The 19216-nt window shown below is 45.2% G+C and overlaps 1 protein-coding gene across 3 annotated transcripts in view; it reads left to right on the forward strand.

The window, feature by feature from the left end:
- The window catches only part of LOC306817268 (pleckstrin homology domain-containing family A member 1-like), a 12937-nt gene extending 15 nt beyond the window's left edge, over positions 1-12922 (forward strand). Inside the window, exons 1-13 of one of the 3 annotated variants that reach the window (XR_013778005.1) lie at positions 1-87; positions 1729-1915; positions 2024-2080; positions 2372-2417; positions 2567-2664; positions 3652-3774; positions 4117-4254; positions 4884-4952; positions 5707-5771; positions 5845-5908; positions 5990-6079; positions 10678-10929; positions 12479-12564. The exon at positions 1-87 is cut by the window's left edge and continues 15 nt beyond it. Coding sequence is in view for 2 of the 3 variants with exons in the window: in XM_079334021.1 (XP_079190147.1) it covers positions 1775-1915; positions 2024-2080; positions 2372-2417; positions 2567-2664; positions 3652-3774; positions 4117-4254; positions 4884-4952; positions 5707-5771; positions 5845-5908; positions 5990-6079; positions 12479-12844 (1257 nt within the window). In the remaining variant the exon portion in view is untranslated. Of the gene's footprint in view, positions 88-1728; positions 1916-2023; positions 2081-2371; positions 2418-2566; positions 2665-3651; positions 3775-4116; positions 4255-4883; positions 4953-5706; positions 5772-5844; positions 5909-5989; positions 6080-7220; positions 7295-10677; positions 10930-12478 lie in introns of all 3 variants that reach the window. The other 2 variants (XM_079334022.1, XM_079334021.1) reach the window with 2 other exon arrangements.
- Positions 12923-19216: the final 6294 nt, after the last annotated feature.

A 19216-nucleotide genomic window follows, 5' to 3' on the forward strand; every position in this document is an offset into this window, starting at 1 on the left:
AAACCGGAAGCACGATGCGTGTTCTGCGTGTGACTTGACGCAGGTCCCTGACAGCTGGCACACTGGACCCGGACTGAGCCGAACTGTGTAAGTAAACCCAGAATCCTCCGCTTTGACTGCCTGCTGACCATCACACGGTCACATCCGGGCCTCTCGGTCACATCTTCGACCGGAAACGACGACGATTGTTCGGTTTTAAATGTCGGTTGATGGAGGCGGGAGAGGAAGTCGGTGAATGTAGTCAGGGCCGTGACATCAGTTAGAAGTCCTCAGGGAGGAAAAGGTGCTCTGATGTGTGTTTGAAGGGACCTTCACACCTTTCTATGGCTGGATGACGTCATGTAAACGTCAAGCGTCAGAGGAGTGACCACGCTGTGATTATTATATGATCATATATAAATATATATATATATATATATATATGACCATATAAAGGCTTTTATGATGACGTGGGCAGTCTGACATCGTGTACACCTGGAAATGTTCACGTCTGACAGTACCTGTGTTCAGACTCTTGAGTCTGGGGGGGCCCGAGGATCCTCCCTCTCCGATACCAGGGTCTCTCAGGTGGGGCCCGAGGATCCTCCCTCTCAGATACCAGGGTCTCTCAGGTGGGGCCCGAGGATCCTCCCTCTCCGATACCAGGGTCTCTCAGGTGGGGCCCGAGGATCCTCCCTCTCAGATACCAGGGTCTCTCAGGTGGGGCCCGAGGATCCTCCCTCTCCGATACCAGGGTCTCTCAGGTGGGGCCCGAGGATCCTCCCTCTCAGATACCAGGGTCTCTCAGGTGGGGCCCGAGGATCCTCCCTCTCAGATACCAGGGTCTCTCAGGTGGGGCCCGAGGATCCTCCCTCTCAGATACCAGGGTCTCTCAGGTGGGGCCCGAGGATCCTCCCTCTCAGATACCAGGGTCTCTCAGGTGGGGCCCGAGGATCCTCCCTCTCAGATACCAGGGTCTCTCAGGTGGGGCCCGAGGATCCTCCCTCTCAGATACCAGGGTCTCTCAGGTGGGGCCCGAGGATCCTCCCTCTCAGATACCAGGGTCTCTCAGGTGGGGCCCGAGGATCCTCCCTCTCAGATACCAGGGTCTCTCAGGTGGGGCCCGAGGATCCTCCCTCTCAGATACCAGGGTCTCTCAGGTGGGGCCCGAGGATCCTCCCTCTCAGATACCAGGGTCTCTCAGGTGGGGCAACCTTGGGGAGGTTTCCTACTGTCACTGCAAAATGTGCAGTTTGCACTCCTGTGGTTTGAAGTGTTTGTTGGCCCTCGGGGGCCTCTTACTGAGAACTGACACTCCGATAAGGACTGAGGTCTGACCCTCTGATGAGGTCTGACCCTTTGATGAGGTCTGACCCTCTGATGAGGTCTGATGAGGTCTGACCCTCTGATGAGGTCTGACCCTCTGATGAGGTCTGACCCTCTGATGAGGTCTGATGAGGTCTGACCCTCTGATGAGGTCTGATGAGGTCTGATGAGGTCTGACCCTCTGATGAGGTCTGACCCTCTGATGAGGTCTGATGAGGTCTGACCCTCTGATGAGGTCTGATCATTGTTCTGGAGGTTTCTGTGTGTTCGTGGTTCCTCTTAAATCAGCAGGGAAGGAAAGTTGTGTGTTAGGGAAGTGTGGGGGAGGGGAACATGGTGGTTTATAGTCGTTACTATGGCAACTTTCTGCACCTATTAGAAATAAAGAATGTCTGATACCTGTGTGTGTGTGTGTGTGTGCAGACCCTCCTGTGATGCTCCAGGGCGGGCTGATCCGGTCTGGGTTACGATGCCTTACGTGGACCGACAGAATCGCATTTGCGGCTTCCTGGACATCGAGGAGAACGAGAACAGTGGCAGGTTTCTGCGCCGTTACTTCATCCTGGACACTCAGCAGGGCAACCTGCTGTGGTTCATGGACAACCCACAGGTGAGGCTGAGTGAAGGGGGTCAGGGTCTGGGTCTGGGTCTGGGTCAGGGTCTGGGTCAGGGTTCTTCTGTTAATAGTTCGCAGGCTGAATTTTGTTTTTTCCTCCAGAATCTGCCTGAAGGTTCAGAGAATGTGGGATCTCTCAAACTCACCTACATCTCTAAGGTGAGTCCCTTCTGTTCCACACACACACACACACACACACACACACACACACACACACACACACACCCCTAAGGAAAGATTGGGCCGTGATGGACACAGCAATAGGTAATTCTTTCGAAACAAACTTTATTAAACTGAATTAGTAATTCTCTCTCTCTGTCTCTCTGTCTCTCTCTCTCTCTCTCTCTCTCTCTCTCTCTCTCTGTCTCTCTCTCTCTCTCTCTCTCTCTCTCTGTCTCTCTCTCTCTCTCTCTCTCTCTCTCTCTCTCTCTCTCTCTCTCTCTCTCTCAGGTGAGCGATGCCACCAAACTCCGACCAAAGGCTGAGTTCTGCTTTGGTAAGTTTACCTTCCACATACACTCTCACACACTCTGTCTCTCACACACTCTCACACACTCTCACACACTCTCACACACTCTCTCTCTCTCTCACACACACACACACACCCTGACATTCTCTGATGTAGTGACCTCTGTCTGTCCGCAGTCATCAACGCAGGAATGAGGAAGTTTTATCTGCAGGCCAACGACCAGCAGGATTTAGTGGAGTGGATCAGCGTCCTCAACAACGCCACCAAGATTACTGTGAGCCCTAACACACACACACACACACACACACACACACACACACACACACACACACACACACACACACACACACAGGGATCAATAGGTGACCCTGTTTCTCATGTTGTGTTTGGCTTCAGGCTGTGGCAGATTAAAAATGTGGTGTGAACACACTCATGAGCTCGTCTCTGTGTAGTGAGTTTAGTTTGGGGTGGTGTGAACACACTCACGAGCTCGTCTCTCTCTCTGTAGTGAGTTTAGTTTGGGGTGGTGTGAACACACTCACGAGCTCGTCTCTGTAGTGAGTTTAGTTTGGGGTGGTGTGAACACACTCATGAGCTCGTCTCTCTGTAGTGAGTTTAGTTTGGGGTGGTGTGAACACACTCACGAGCTCGTCTCTCTCTCTGTAGTGAGTTTAGTTTGGGGTGGTGTGAACACACTCACGAGCTCGTCTCTGTAGTGAGTTTAGTTTGGGGTGGTGTGAACACACTCATGAGCTCGTCTCTCTGTAGTGAGTTTAGTTTGGGGTGGTGTGAACACACTCATGAGCTCGTCTCTCTGTAGTGAGTTTAGTTTGGGGTGGTGTGAACACACTCACGAGCTCGTCTCTCTGTAGTGAGTTTAGTTTGGGGTGGTGTGAACACACTCATGAGCTCGTCTCTCTGTAGTGAGTTTAGTTTGGGGTGGTGTGAACACACTCATGAGCTCGTCTCTGTAGTGAGTTTAGTTTGGGGTGGTGTGAACACACTCATGAGCTCGTCTCTCTGTAGTGAGTTTAGTTTGGGGTGGTGTGAACACACTCATGAGCTCGTCTCTGTGTAGTGAGTTTAGTTTGGGGTGGTGTGAACACACTCATGAGCTCGTCTCTCTGTAGTGAGTTTAGTTTGGGGTGGTGTGAACACACTCATGAGCTCGTCTCTCTGTAGTGAGTTTCTCTCTTTATCTCTGAAGGCCGAGTGCTCACCTGATGCTTCCTCTGCTCTTCTTCTCTCTTTGTGATTCCAGGTGCCAAAACCAGGCGAGAGCCACACTCATGCAGAGACTCCCCAAGAAGCGTCCGGAGCCATGAAACAGGTCTCCTACAAGACTGAGATCATAGGAGGAGTCCCTATCATCACTGCCACGCAGGTAACACACACACACACCTTTAGTCATGTGCACAACATTAGCATCTGCTAACAGAAGCTACTCAGCAGGTCTGATCATGTCTGTGGAGGTATGCAGCAGCAACATGTGACCAAACTCAGGCGAGTGATGACAGGCTGGAATTCTGTGTCTGGAGGCGCTGACGTTGGCTTAGGGGACCTGCTGAGGAGCCGCTTTAAGACTCAGACAGGAAATAACAAAATAAGAGTGAAAAAGAAAAGAGGCTAAAAGCTTGTTATTGAACGATATGTTCATGAGCAGCTCAATGGTTCACACGTTTGGTTGACTGAGACGATGCTGTGAATCTGTGTGTGCGTTTTTCAGGAGCAGGGGGAGGGGCAGAGCGAGGCCGAGCGTGGAGGCGTGAAGAGGAGTCAGAATCAGCTGCCCTATTATCTGTCCAGAGGAGTCCAGGACCAGGGCATCATCAAGGCCGGATACTGTGTCAAACAGGGAGCTTTGGTGAGAGGACACATCTTCACACACACACACACATCCACAAATACACACACACACATCCACAAATACACACACATCCACAAATACACACACACATCCACAAATACACACACACACATCCACAAATACACACAGATGCACATATACACACACATCCACAAATACACACAGATGCACATATACACACACAGATGCACATATACACACACAGATGCACATATACACACACAGATGCACATATACACACACAGATACACATACACACACAGATGCACATATACACACACAGATGCACATATACACACAGATGCACATATACACACACAGATGCACATATACACACACAGATGCACATATACACACAGATGCACATATATACACAGATGCACATATACACACAGATGCACATATACACACACAGATGCACATATACACACACAGATACACATATACACACACAGATACACATATACACACAGATGCACATATACACACACAGATACACATATACACACACAGATGCACATATACACACACAGATGCACATATACACACACAGATACACATATACACACACAGATGCACATATACAAGGTTATTAATCTGCTCTCTTCTTTTCTTCACTTCGTCAGATGAAGAATTGGAAGAGAAGGTACTTCATGCTGGAAGAAAACGCTCTTAGCTACTACAAATCTGACCTGGTGAGGCAACATTAATGTACTTTATTTATTTGAGCCCTTTAAAATAGAGCATAAAGCTAAAGCAGTGGAGACTAGTGGAGGGGGTTGGGGGCCTTTTCCGTGATCATCCTGTAACAGGACACGCTGCCATCGGGTCTTCCTTTTCAACTTTGTGACCTTTGCTGTTTGTGTTGCCCTGGATGTTAGTTTGATATTCTGACGTGCACCTGCTCCAGCTCCACTCCAATATTCCCTGGTGTAACTTTAAGTTTCAGCTCAACATGCTAACTGTCAGCTCGCTTGTTACTTCATCATGAGCACAACCAGCTGACTATGAAAGACAACAACTAACCAGTTGAGGAAGATAAGAGCGTTACTAAAGATAAGAAGATAACTACTAAAACTAAACAACAAAGGAATGGACTGTTAAAGTAATGAGAAGAACTCAAAATGATCTGATGATAATGATGCTCTGATGATGATCCGATGATGATGATAATGTTCTGATGATGATGATGATGATAAAGATGAGGAAGGCTGGGGGCGCCGATAGCTCAGCGGCAGCGACAGCGCGCGTACCATGTTGTGAGGCTTTGCTCCTCGCGCGGGCGGCCCGGGTTCACGTCCGGCCTGTGGCCACTTTCCCGCATGTCTCTCCCCACTCTCTCCCCCTTTCCGACTCTATCCTCTGTCCTATCAATAAAGGCAAAAAGGCCAAAAATAAATCTTTAAAAAAAAAAAAAAAGATGAGGAAGGCTGTGATGTCTCTTTGCAGGAGAGGGACGCACTCAGAGTCATCCCTTTAAAAGAAATCCTCAAAGTTCAAGAGTGCAAACACAGGTGAGCGTTAGCATGCTGTTCTCCTTAGCTTAGCATCAGTTAGACATCATGATTCTTCTCTGGTCTCCTGCAGCGAGCTCATGATGAGAGACAACTTGTTTGAAATGGTCACCAGCTCCAGAACCTTCTACATACAGGTAATAGGAAGTGGATTCAGAGTCAAGTGATCTTTACCTGTGAGCCGTCAGATGTTTGAACTCTAATCTCCCTCTCTCCAGGCTAACAGTCCAGAGGAAATGCACAGCTGGATTAAAGCCGTATCCGGCGCTATCGTGGCTCAGCGTGGCACGGGACGCTCCGCTAACACTGTAGGTAACATGCTAAGCTTACACTGTAGATATCCTGCTAAGCTAACACTGTACATACCATGCTAAGCTAATTCTGTAGGTAGAATGCATAGCTAACACTGTAGGTATCATGCTAAGCTAACACAGTAGGAATCATGCTAAGCTAACGCTGTAGGTACCATGCTAAGCTAACACTGTACATACCATGCTAAGCTAACGCTGTAGGTATCATGCTAGGCTAACACTGTACGTACCATGCTAAGTTAATTCTTTAGGTATCATGCTAAGCTAACCCTGTACAAAGCATGCTAAGCTAACACTGTAGTTATCATACTAAGATAACACTGTAGGAATCATGCTAAGCTAACACTGTACGTACCATGCTAAGCTAACGCTGTAGGTATTATACTAAGCTAACACTGTAGGTATCGTGCTAAGCTAACACTGTACATACCATGCTAAGCTAATGCCATAGGTATAATGCATAGCTAACACTGTACCTACCATGCTAAGCTAACTCTGTAGGTATCATGCTAAACTAACACTGTAGGTATCCTGCTAAGCTAACACTGTAGGTATCCTGCTAAGCTAACACTGTAGGTATCCTGCTAAGCTAACACTTTAGGTACCATGCTAAGCTAACACTTTAGGTACCATGCTAAGCTTACACTGTAGTTAATGTCTGATGGATGATGTTGATGATGGATGGAAGATGATATTTTTTATATTTTTTCTCTTTTCTGAGTTTCTTCCCAAACAGTGAAAAACAAAAACTAAATCTAAAAGAATCTTTAACTAAGTAAAGCTGTAGTTGTACCTGACCTTCACCTGTAGCTGTATCGGACCTTCACCTGTGGCATACCTGACCTTCAGACCTGGCAGAGCTTTGGTCATTTAATCTTTGTGAACTCATATCACACTCGTGATTTCTCCTCGCTCTAATTATTCATCCAAAGGAGAACCTGCTGTTGTCTCCGTCTTTGTGAAAACTCCTGTCACAGTGTGTTCATACAGAAGGGTCGATAATACGCTTGCTCTATCTGCTGTAAAGAATCGTCTCTGTGGTCAAAGATGGCGTTTCTCCTCGTGCTGCTGGACAACGTCGTGTGCAGTTTGGAAAGGAACTCTTCTCATGAATGTCACTTTAAACTGTTGTTTTCAGATCCGTCAAGCCAGACGGCTGTCCAGCCCTTGTATACAGAGGTATACGCCATTCTGCAGTGGTGAATGCAGCACGTATGTGACCCATGACCTCTCCTCAAACCCCCCATCCCCCCCTTAACCACCAGCCTCTAACTCGCAAGCTTCTGACAGCATCCTGCAGAACTTCTCCTCTGGTTTTGTGGCCGACTGAGTCTCTTTGTTTTATCGCCAGAGTGAACGGAGAGGTGTTAATGGTAGGGAAGAACTGACTCTCCGCCTGCAGCAGAATATTAAATATGTAGTCACAGAGAAGGAGGATTTGTTTTCCAGATTCATCTCTAATAAACTCCAGGTTTATGAAGCCTCTTAGAAACTGACAGAATCATAAACTTCTATAAGATAGTAAACAGAGAAGTGAGTACGAGGCTCATTGGCTCAAAGATTTCTTGATTTAAGAGCTTTGATTTGGAAAGCAGGCGCTTCCTGCTGGTAATTTCACTGAATGTTGAATCAAATCCCCTCAGCTCTGTCCACTTTTTATTGTCTTCGGCTGAAACAGGTCCTCACCTCTGACAGACCAAAACTCAGTTTCTTTATCGCTCCAGAAGTTCGACGCTTTTGTTGCCACAAATATATTTGTTTTGGGTTTGGGTTGTTTTGCTGATACTTGACTTGGCTGAGGTGCCTGTGACGCACAGAGTCCAGGACTTGATCTGCCATCCAGACCTCATCCTGGACTCTCAGGAGTTTGCTTATGTCGTTAAGATGACGTTTAGCTGTGGCTGGATTTGATGCATTATCCATCTCTGAAGTATCTGATAATCAGGATGCACTTGACTACAGGTGGAAACCAGATCTGGAACTTTGAAGTTAATAAGTGTTTGAACGCTGCTTTCAGATCTTTGTTGCCTAAGTGTTTGTCTGCATCCTCATTGTCCTCCATCTTCTCTTCCATCATCATCATCATCATCTTATTCATTTAGATCCAAACCCCGGCTCCTCACAGCGTCTCTACCTTCTTTATCATCTCAGTATCTTAACACACATTGTTTTGATATTAACCCTAAATGTTCCTTTTGATTCTCAGAACATCAACAATCACCTCAACATTTACGCCTCTTAAATGTTTACGTCTCTCTCTAAACATTTACATCTCTCTAAACGTTTACATCTCTAAACGTTTACGTCTCTCTCTAAATGTTTACGTCTCTCTTAAATGTTTACGTCTCTCTAAACATTTACATCTCTCTAAACATTTACGTCTCTCTCTAAACGTTTACGTCTCTAAACGTTTACGTCTCTCTCTAAACGTTTATGTCTCTCTCTAAACGTTTATGTCTCTCTAAACGTTTACGTCTCTCTCTAAACGTTTATGTCTCTTTCTAAACATTTATGTCTCTCTCTAAACGTTTATGTCTCTCTCTAAACGTTTACGTCTCTCTCTCTAAACGTTTACGTCTCTCTCTAAACGTTTACGTCTCTCTCTAAACGTTTATGTCTCTCTCTAAACGTTTATGTCTCTCTCTAAACGTTTATGTCTCTCTAAACGTTTACGTCTCTCTCTCTAAACGTTTATGTCTCTTTCTAAACGTTTATGTCTCTCTCTAAACGTTTATGTCTCTCTCTAAACGTTTATGTCTCTCTAAACGTTTACGTCTCTCTCTCTAAACGTTTACGTCTCTCTCTAAACGTTTACGTCTCTCTCTCTAAACGTTTGTCTCTTTCTAAACGTTTACGTCTCTCTAAACGTTTACGTCTCTCTCTCTAAACGTTTATGTCTCTTTCTAAACGTTTACGTCTCTCTAAACGTTTACGTCTCTCTCTAAACGTTTGTCTCTTTCTAAACGTTTATGTCTCTCTCTCTAAATGTTTACGTCTCTCTCTAAATGTTTACGTCTCTCTCTCTAAACGTTTACGTCTCTCTCTAAATGTTTATGTCTCTCTCTCTAAACGTTTACGTCTCTGTCTAAACGTTTATGTCTCTCTCTCTAAATGTTTATGTCTCTCTCTAAATGTTTACGTCTCTCTAAATGTTTACGTCTCTCTCTAAATGTTTACATCTCTCTAAATGTTTACGTCTCTCTTTCTAAATGTTTACGTCTCTCTAAATGTTTACGTCTCTCACTCTAAATGTTTACGTCTCTCTCTAAACGTTTACGTCTCTCTTTCTAAACATTTACGCCTCTCTTAAATGTTTACGTCTCTCTAAACATTTACATCTCTCTAAACGTTTACGTCTCTCTAAATGTTTACGTCTCTTTCTAAATGTTTACATCTCTCTAAATGTTTACATCTCTCTCTAAACGTTTACATCTCTCTAAACGTTTACATCTCTCTAAATGTTTACGTCTCTTTGTAAACGTTTACATCTCTCTAAATGTTTACGTCTCTTTGTAAACGTTTACATCTCTCTAAATGTTTACGTCTCTTTGTAAACGTTTACATCTCTCTAAATGTTTACGTCTCTCACTAAACATTTACATCTCTCTAAATGTTTAAGTCTCTCTCTAAACGTTTACGTCTCTCTCTAAACGTTTACGTCTCTTTCTAAACATTTACATCTCTCTAAACGTTTACATCTCTCTAAATGTTTACGTCTCTTTCTAAACATTTACATCTCTAAATGTTTACGTCTCTTTCTAAATGTTTACATCTCTCTAAATGTTTACATCTCTAAACATTTACATCTCTCTCTAAATGTTTACGTCTCTCTTAAATGTTTACGTCTCTCTAAACATTTACATCTCTCTAAACGTTTACGTCTCTCTAAATGTTTACGTCTCTCTAAATGTTTACGTCTCTTTCTAAATGTTTACATCTCTCTAAATGTTTACATCTCTCTCTAAACGTTTACATCTCTCTAAACGTTTACATCTCTAAATGTTTACGTCTCTTTGTAAACGTTTACATCTCTCTAAATGTTTACGTCTCTTTGTAAACGTTTACATCTCTCTAAATGTTTACATCTCTCTCTAAACGTTTACGTCTCTCTAAATGTTTACATCTCTCTAAATGTTTACATCTCTCTCTAAACGTTTACGTCTCTCTAAATGTTTACATCTCTCTAAATGTTTACATCTCTCTAAATGTTTACGTCTCTCTAAATGTTTACATCTCTCTAAATGTTTACGTCTCTCTAAATGTTTACGTCTCTCTCTAAACGTTTACATCTCTCTAAATGTTTACATCTCTCTCTAAACGTTTACGTCTCTCTAAACGTTTACATCTCTCTAAATGTTTACATCTCTCTCTAAACGTTTACGTCTCTTTCTAAACGTTTACGTCTCTCCCCCTTTTCTTCCCGTCTCAGCTCTTTCTTTGTTGTGTCTTTATTGACTCCTTATTAACGTTTTGAGCACCCTGACTCGAGTAGGACCAGAAGTCTTCATGAACTTCTTTTCTTTCACGCTAACCCTGACATGTTGTCTTTCTGTTCTTCCTCTGTGTGCGTGCGCATGTGTGCGCCTGCTTTTCAGAGAGTGAGGTGTGACAGTGACGTACTAACCTTTCCCAAATGAGTCCTGTTGCCTACTTCCTGCCCCTCCAACGCTGCTCTACGTCCAATCAGCAAGCCCCACTGCCTCTCCGCTTCCCTAGCAACAGCTGTTTGATCCTGCCCTGCTCCTTGGCAACCGAAGCATCACTTGTTCGTATGTGTCGCTTGTACCTGCATGAGCACCTGTGTTCCACTCACAATGCATTCCATGTTCCAGCAATGAAGCCTGCAGGTAAAATGTTCCTCTACCTGAATCATTAGACACGAGACATGATGCAAAATAATACACATGAGGTTTTCCTTGTTGTTGAGAGTGGCGTGAGAGCTGTATCTCAGACATGGGAAAGATGTAAATCTTGGGAATCCAAGCACAGTAGTGACGCCGCCCCGGGTGGCCGCACGTTACAGCAGCTCTGTGCTGCTGCAACACTGTAAATTTCTCCACTCGCGAGATTGAATAAAGGATTATCTCTTATCTCTTAAAAGTCAAGTCAAATCAAGTTTATATAGAACATTTACAACAGCTTCAGCTGACCAAAGTGCTTTACATGCACACAAACCAATACTTAGCTGTATTATAAAATAAATTAAATACAGACTATTTATTCTCTGACTATAAATAGTCAAGGACTCAAATTATCAAAAGGATAAGAAACAACCATTCTAATAAATAGCTAGAGTAGGTCATGGACTTGTAACCATAGGAAAGGGTCAGGGACCCAAAGAAAAGAGTCAGGGACTCCTAAGAATCATGAACCACTGGACGCATCACCGGTAGTGAAGTAATGAGGAGCATCAAGTCATCTGTCAGGCCAGTTCATTGAATCTATAGGAAGGTGTTTACTGAGCGAATAAATCCAGTGACAAGTCAGAACCTTTAATCATTGATACTGAGAGCAGCTTTGTCACCCCCTGCTGGTCATACAGATGCAGGTTTAAGACACCTCTGCATTGGCGGCTCCCACAGAGTAGACAACAGTCTCTGTAACTGTTAGAAACATCAAATTATCTTTACTACTTTAAAATGTGAACATGGTGACTGAAACTCAGCTTAATGACAATGCACTTAACCCCACCTCCTCCCCTGCCCCGCTTTTCTCCCCTCATGACACTATATACCCATCCATCATTCATCCATCATCCATCCATCATTCATCCATCCATCATTCATCCATCCATCATTCATCCATCATTCATCCATCCATCATTCATCCATCATCCATCCATCATTCATCCATCCATCATTCATCCATCCATCATCCATCCATCCATCATTCATCCATCCATCATTCATCCATCATTCATCCATCATTCATCCATCCATCATTCATCCATCCATCATCCATCCATCATTCATCCATCCATCATTCATCCATCCATCATTCATCCATCATTCATCCATCCATCATTCATCCATCATTCATCCATCATTCATCCATCCATCATTCATTATCCATCATCCATCCATCATCCATCCATCATTCATCCATCCATCATTCATCCATCATCCATCCATCATTCATCCATCATCCATCATTCATCCATCCATCCATCATTCATCCATCATTCATCCATCCATCCATCATTCATCCATCATTCATCCATCATCCATCATCCATCCATCATTCATCCATTATTCATCGATCCATCATACATTATTCATCCATCACTCATCCAGCCATCCTTCATTCATCCTTTATCATTCATCCATCCGTCATTCATCATTTATCATTCATCCATCTGTCTATCTCACTCTCTCTCTTCTCCCTTTATCTCTGCAGGAGTCCAGTGACCCCTCCTCTCCTTCCCCATCATCAGGCTCCATCTTCTACTACACCCTCGGTGAGGACCCCCAGCTCCCCCAATCCTCTTCCAACACCTCCTCAGCGGGCCATGAGCCTCAGTCTGGACCCGCACCACCAGGAGAACTTCCTGGGCCTGCTCCCATGGAGGCTGAGTGGCGTCCAGTCAGTGATGTTGCCCCTCCCTTCGGCTCGATGTCGGCTGTCACTGCAGGAGACGGTGCAACCGTCGAAGTAAAGCAGGAGAGAGAGTCGCCGTGGAAACAACACAGAGAGAGCGGTGACAATGAGGAGCCGAACAGTCGCATCCCCGAAACTTCTGACATGCAGATAACACTGATTTGATGTTGAACAATCACACACACGCACACGCACACATTCACACACACACACACACACAGGACACATTCACACACACACACAGGACACATTCACACACACGCACACGCACACAGGACACATTCACACACACACACAGGACACATTCACACACACGCACACGCACACAGGACACATTCACACACACACACGACACATTCACACACACACACACACACACAGGACACATTCACACACACACACAGGACACATTCACACACACGCACACGCACACAGGACACATTCACACACACACACAGGACACATTCACACACACGCACACGCACACAGGACACATTCACACACACACAGGACACATTCACACACACACACACACACACAGGACACATTCACACACACGCACACGCACGCAGGACACATTCACACACACACACACACACACACACACAGGACACATTCACACACACGCACACGCACGCAGGACACATTCACACACACACACGACACATTCACACACACACACACACAGAGGACACATTCACACACAGGACACATTCACACACACAGGACACATTCACACACAGGACACATTCACACACACACAGGACACATTCACACACAGGACACATTCACACACACACAGGACACATTCACACACACACACACACACACACAGGACACATTCACACACAGGACACATTCACACACACACAGGACACATTCACACACACAGGACACATTCACACACAGGACACATTCACACAGGACACATTCACACACACAGGACACATTCACACAGGACACATTCACACACACAGGACACATTCACACACAGGACACATTCACACACAGGACACATTCACACACACACAGGACACATTCACACACACAGGACACATTCACACACACAGGACACATTCACACACACAGGACACATTCACACACACAGGACACATTCACACACACAGGACACATTCACACACACAGGACACATTCACACACAGGACACATTCACACACAGGACACATTCACACACACACACAGGACACATTCACACACACAGGACACATTCACACAGGACACATTCACACACACAGGACACATTCACACACAGGACACATTCACACACACAGGACACATTCACACACAGGACACATTCACACACACAGGACACATTCACACACAGGACACATTCACACACACAGGACACATTCACACAGGACACATTCACACACACAGGACACATTCACACACAGGACACATTCACACACAGGACACATTCACACACACAGGACACATTCACACACACAGGACACATTCACACACAGGACACATTCACACACACAGGACACATTCACACACAGGACACATTCACACACACACAACACATTCACACACAGGACACATTCACACACTCACACAGGACACATTCACACACACACAACACATTCACACACACAACACATTCACACACAGGACACATTCACACACACAACACATTCACACACACACACAACACATTCACACACACACACAACACATTCACACACAGGACACATTCACACACACACACAGGACACATTCACACACACACAGGACACATTCACACACACACAGGACACATTCACACACACAGGACACATTCACGCACAGGACACACACAGGACATATTCACATGCACACAGAGAACATATTCACACACACAGGACATATTCACACACACAGGACACATTCACACACACACAGGACACATTCACACACACAGGACATATTCACACACACAGGACACATTCATACACACACAGGACATATTCACACGCACACAGAGGACATATTCACACACACAGGACATATTCACACACAGGACATATTCACACGCACACAGAGGACATATTCACACACACAGGACACATTCACACACACAGGACACATTCACAGGCACACAGAGGACACATTCACACACAGGACACACACACAGGAGACATTCACACACACACACAGGACACACAGAGGACACATTCACACACACACAGGACACACAGAGGACACTCACGCACACACACACATGTTCTGTGTTTACTACGTGACCAGCCTGATGATCCATCTTCTGAACTTCCTGGGACCTTTTCTTCGTATGTGTGCACAAAGATGGGGTCTGACGTCTCTCACTTTGTCTTCCTGGACCTTATTAGACTGCAGACAAACACCGCCATGTTGTAAACAGACGTGTTGTTTATTGTTTTGATGTTCAGCTTCATGATTGATGTGAGAAACAGATCATGTTGTCTGTTTGACTTTCTAATGTATGTGTTTAACTCAACTGAGAGACTGACTAATCCAGCTCCCCGCTATGAGATTAATACTGTTAGAAACCACCAGCTTCAGGTCATCTCCAGGTCAGCTTCAGGTCATCTTCGGGTCGGCTTCAGGTCATCTCCAGGTCAGCTTCAGGTCATCTTCGGGTCGGCTTCAGGTCATCTCCAGGTCAGCTTCAGGTCATCTTCGGGTCGGCTTCAGGTCATCTCCAGGTCAGCTTCAGGTCAGCTTCAGGTCGGCTTCAGGTCGGCTTCAGGTCAGCTTCAGGTCGGCTTCAGGTCGGCTTCAGGTCGGCTTCAGGTCGGCTTCAGGTCAGCTTCAGGTCATCTCCAGGTCAGCTTCAGGTCAGCTTCAGGTCATCTTCAGGTCGGCTTCAGGTCATCTCCAGGTCAGCTTCAGGTCAGCTTCAGGTCGGCTTCAGGTTATCTTCAGGTCCGCTTCAGGTCGACTTCAGGTCATCTTCAGGTCGGCTTCAGGTCATCTTCAGGTCGACTTCAGGTCATCTTCAGGTCATCTTCAGGTCGGCTTCAGGTCATCTTCAGGTCGGCTTCAGGTCATCTTCAGGTCATCTGCTGACTGAATGTTGGGAGGAACCAAACTGGTCCTGTTGATTTCTTCTTTTTGGACGTTGAAGTTGCATCATGGTTGGAAGCTTTGTTCTGATTCATCTCAGTGATGAGACGTGTTTGAAGAAGTTAAATCTTTATATGTTGTTTACTGACTTTTACTCCTCACACCTCTGATGTTCCCTGTCAGACATAAGATGGTAAAGTGCCTGTGTTGAATACGCCGAGCTGTTTGACCTTTGTGTGTTAATAGAAAAGTATTTGAAATCCTCTCGAGTGTATGTTGTTCTTTCAGGTGGACTGAAGGAGAAGGTGGCTGTGTTAGGACTAATAAATAAGAACAATCCAAATGAATGAACAACAAAGGAACCTTAAAAAGGAAGAATAACCCAATAAAAGCACAGTGAGTCCAGCACAGGGGTAGAGTCCTCAGCTCAGGCTGGGGGGGGGGGGGGGGGGAATTAATGGGAGGAGTAAAACACTCGAGGACTCGTTAGACCACTCAAGTATTGGTGTAATGTTGATTATTTATGTGATGGAAAGATATTGAAATGTCGACAGTTAAATACCTGATGCAGGTAAGTGTTGGGGAAGAACATTAAGCCCCATTAACATAATTTAAACTGGACATTAGGTACTCGGAGAGACTTTCTCTGATGATATGACGGCCCTTAGTAGTATTAGCGTAGCCTCTAGTACCACTGTTAGGAACCTAGGAGTTCTGTTTGATCAGGATATGTCCTTTGATTCCTACATTAAACACATTTCAAGGACAGTTTATTTTCACCTTGGTAATATCTCTAAGATCAGACAGATCCTGTCACAAAATGATGCTGAAAAATTAGTTCATGCATTTGTTACCTCCAGGTTGGATTACTGTAATTCTATTTTAGCAGGGTGCTATGGTAAATCTCTAAAGACCCTTCAACTCGTCCAAAACGCTGCAGCTCGTGTTCTGGTTTTATGGTAGGCCTACTGTAGCACCTTTCTTTTAAATGTAAGGCTACAAATAAAATGTATTATTATGCATCCTTTATTACTTCTATGCTTCCTTTATGACCTCTATGCTTCCTTATTATCTCTATGCTTCCTTTATGACCTCTATGCTTCCTTTATGACCTCTATGCTTCCTTATTATCTCTATGCTTCCTTTATGACCTCTATGCTTCCTTTATGACCTCTATGCTTCCTTTATGACCTCTATGCTTCCTTTATGACCTCTATGCTTCCTTATTATCTCTATGCTTCCTTTATGACCTCTATGCTTCCTTATTATCTCTATGCTCAGGGGAAAAATGTTTATAGGAGCTTTTTGTAGTCCATTTCCTGAACATTGTAGTTTTACCACGGCAGACCCACGCCACTAACTTCTGTCGCATTATTATGCCATCACCGAGTGGACATGAGGTCAGATTGTCATAACAACGCGATTGCCTTTCACTAAGTCCTTTATTCTTGAATTTCCCTCGGAATCAATAAAGTATCTCCTAACACCTTTCCGTAATGCTGTGACGTTTTCCATGGGGTAAAGCCTCCTCCATACGACTGATTCCATAGTCTCTGCTCCACCTGCCGTCCTCAGTCACAGGTGTGTTCAGTCTCTGCTCCACCTGCCGTCCTCAGTCACAGGTGTGTTCAGTCTCTGCTCCACCTGCCGTCCTCAGTCACAGGTGTGTTCAGTCTCTGCTCCACCTGCCGTCCTCAGTCACAGGTGTGTTCAGAACATGCTCTTTCAGTCTCTGCTTTTTTTTAGCTTTTTCAGGTCCATCATTTGTTCGTCCTCCTGCAAACATTTTTCACATCTTACAGTTAAAGGAGCTGCTCCAAAGTTGAGCTTTATTACATTATTGAATAATACATGTAAAGGGGACTCTGCTGCCCTCTGGTGGGTGTAAATCCTTCAGCAAGGAGCTGATGTTTGTGTGTACATCCACAAGGTGTTTTCCAAAGCTTGAGAACCTAACTGTTCTGATTCATGGCTGGAGGACGCCTCCATTCTTCATGCTGCTCCTCATCGGGTGGAGGCTGTCCTCCAGAGAGAGCCCGTTGATTTTGGTGAGGTCATGTTTTTGGAAGTTGGCTGCAGAGTGTCAGTCCCACAGCGCCACAGCGTGCTGCAGACACGCCCCGACCTCAATGAGTTACATACCATCTGTGCTAATGCACGGCGCTCGCTGCATCTCTCTGTTACAGAATGACTAATGAAGCGCAAACATACAGGTTACAATTCTTGTTTTTATTGAAACATCCGTGATAAACACCAGGTCTTTCCCTTTTTTTCCATCATGACTGACTGGTTTTTACTGGGCGACATGTTGTCATGGGAACAGTGACTCATGCAGCCCAGAATCACTCTCACTGGACTTGTTGGACTTTTGGCCTCGTCTCAATAAGTGACCTCAGACGTTGGTCCTGATTGGTTATAAAAACAAACACATTGTGTTCGTATCATCACACATTACAAACGTCTCGCAGGAACACGGCAGGAGGAACGTTAAACACTGACCTGTGAGCAGTGGTGGATCAGAGCTGTTGACCAAACCAAAGTAACATGACCCTTCAGAAGATCTCTTTCTGTTCCCCTTCAGAAGATCTCTTTCTGTTCCCCTTCAGAAGATCTCTGACTGTTCCCCTTCAGACGTTCTCTTTCTGTTCCCCTTCAGAAGATCTCTGACTGTTCCCCTTCAGACGTTCTCTGACTGTTCCCCTTCAGACGTTCTCTGACTGTTCCCCTTCAGACGTTCTCTGACTGTTCCCCTTCAGAAGATCTCTGACTGTTCCCCTTCAGACGTTCTCTGACTGTTCCCCTTGAGAAGATCTCTGACTGTTCCCCTTCAGAAGATCTCTTTCTGTTCCCCTTCAGAAGATCTCTTTCTGTTCCCCTTCAGAAGATCTCTGACTGTTCCCCTTCAGAAGATCTCTGACTGTTCCCCTTCAGACGTTCTCTGACTGTTCCCCTTCAGACGTTCTCTGACTGTTCCCCTTCAGACGTTCTCTGACTGTTCCCCTTGAGAAGATCTCTGACTGTTCCCCTTCAGAAGATCTCTTTCTGTTCCCCTTCAGAAGATCTCTTTCTGTTCCCCTTCAGAAGATCTCTGACTGTTCCCCTTCAGAAGATCTCTGACTGTTCCCCTTCAGACGTTCTCTGACTGTTCCCCTTCAGACGTTCTCTGACTGTTCCCCTTCAGACGTTCTCTGACTGTTCCCCTTCAGACGATCTCTGACTGTTCCCCTTCAGAAGATCTCTGACTGTTCCCCTTCAGACGTTCTCTGACTGTTCCCCTTCAGAAGATCTCTGACTGTTCCCCTTCAGACGTTCTCTGACTGTTCCCCTTCAGAAGATCTCTGACTGTTCCCCTTCAGAAGATCTCTTTCTGTTCCCCTTCAGAAGATCTCTGACTGTTCCCCTTCAGAAGATCTCTGACTGTTCCCCTTCAGAAGATCTCTGTCTGTTCCCCTTCAGAAGATCTCTGACTGTTCCCCTTCAGACGTTCTC

This window comes from Symphodus melops, assembly GCF_947650265.1.
Source record: "Symphodus melops genome assembly, chromosome: 21".
Lineage (NCBI taxonomy): Eukaryota > Metazoa > Chordata > Actinopteri > Labriformes > Labridae > Symphodus > Symphodus melops.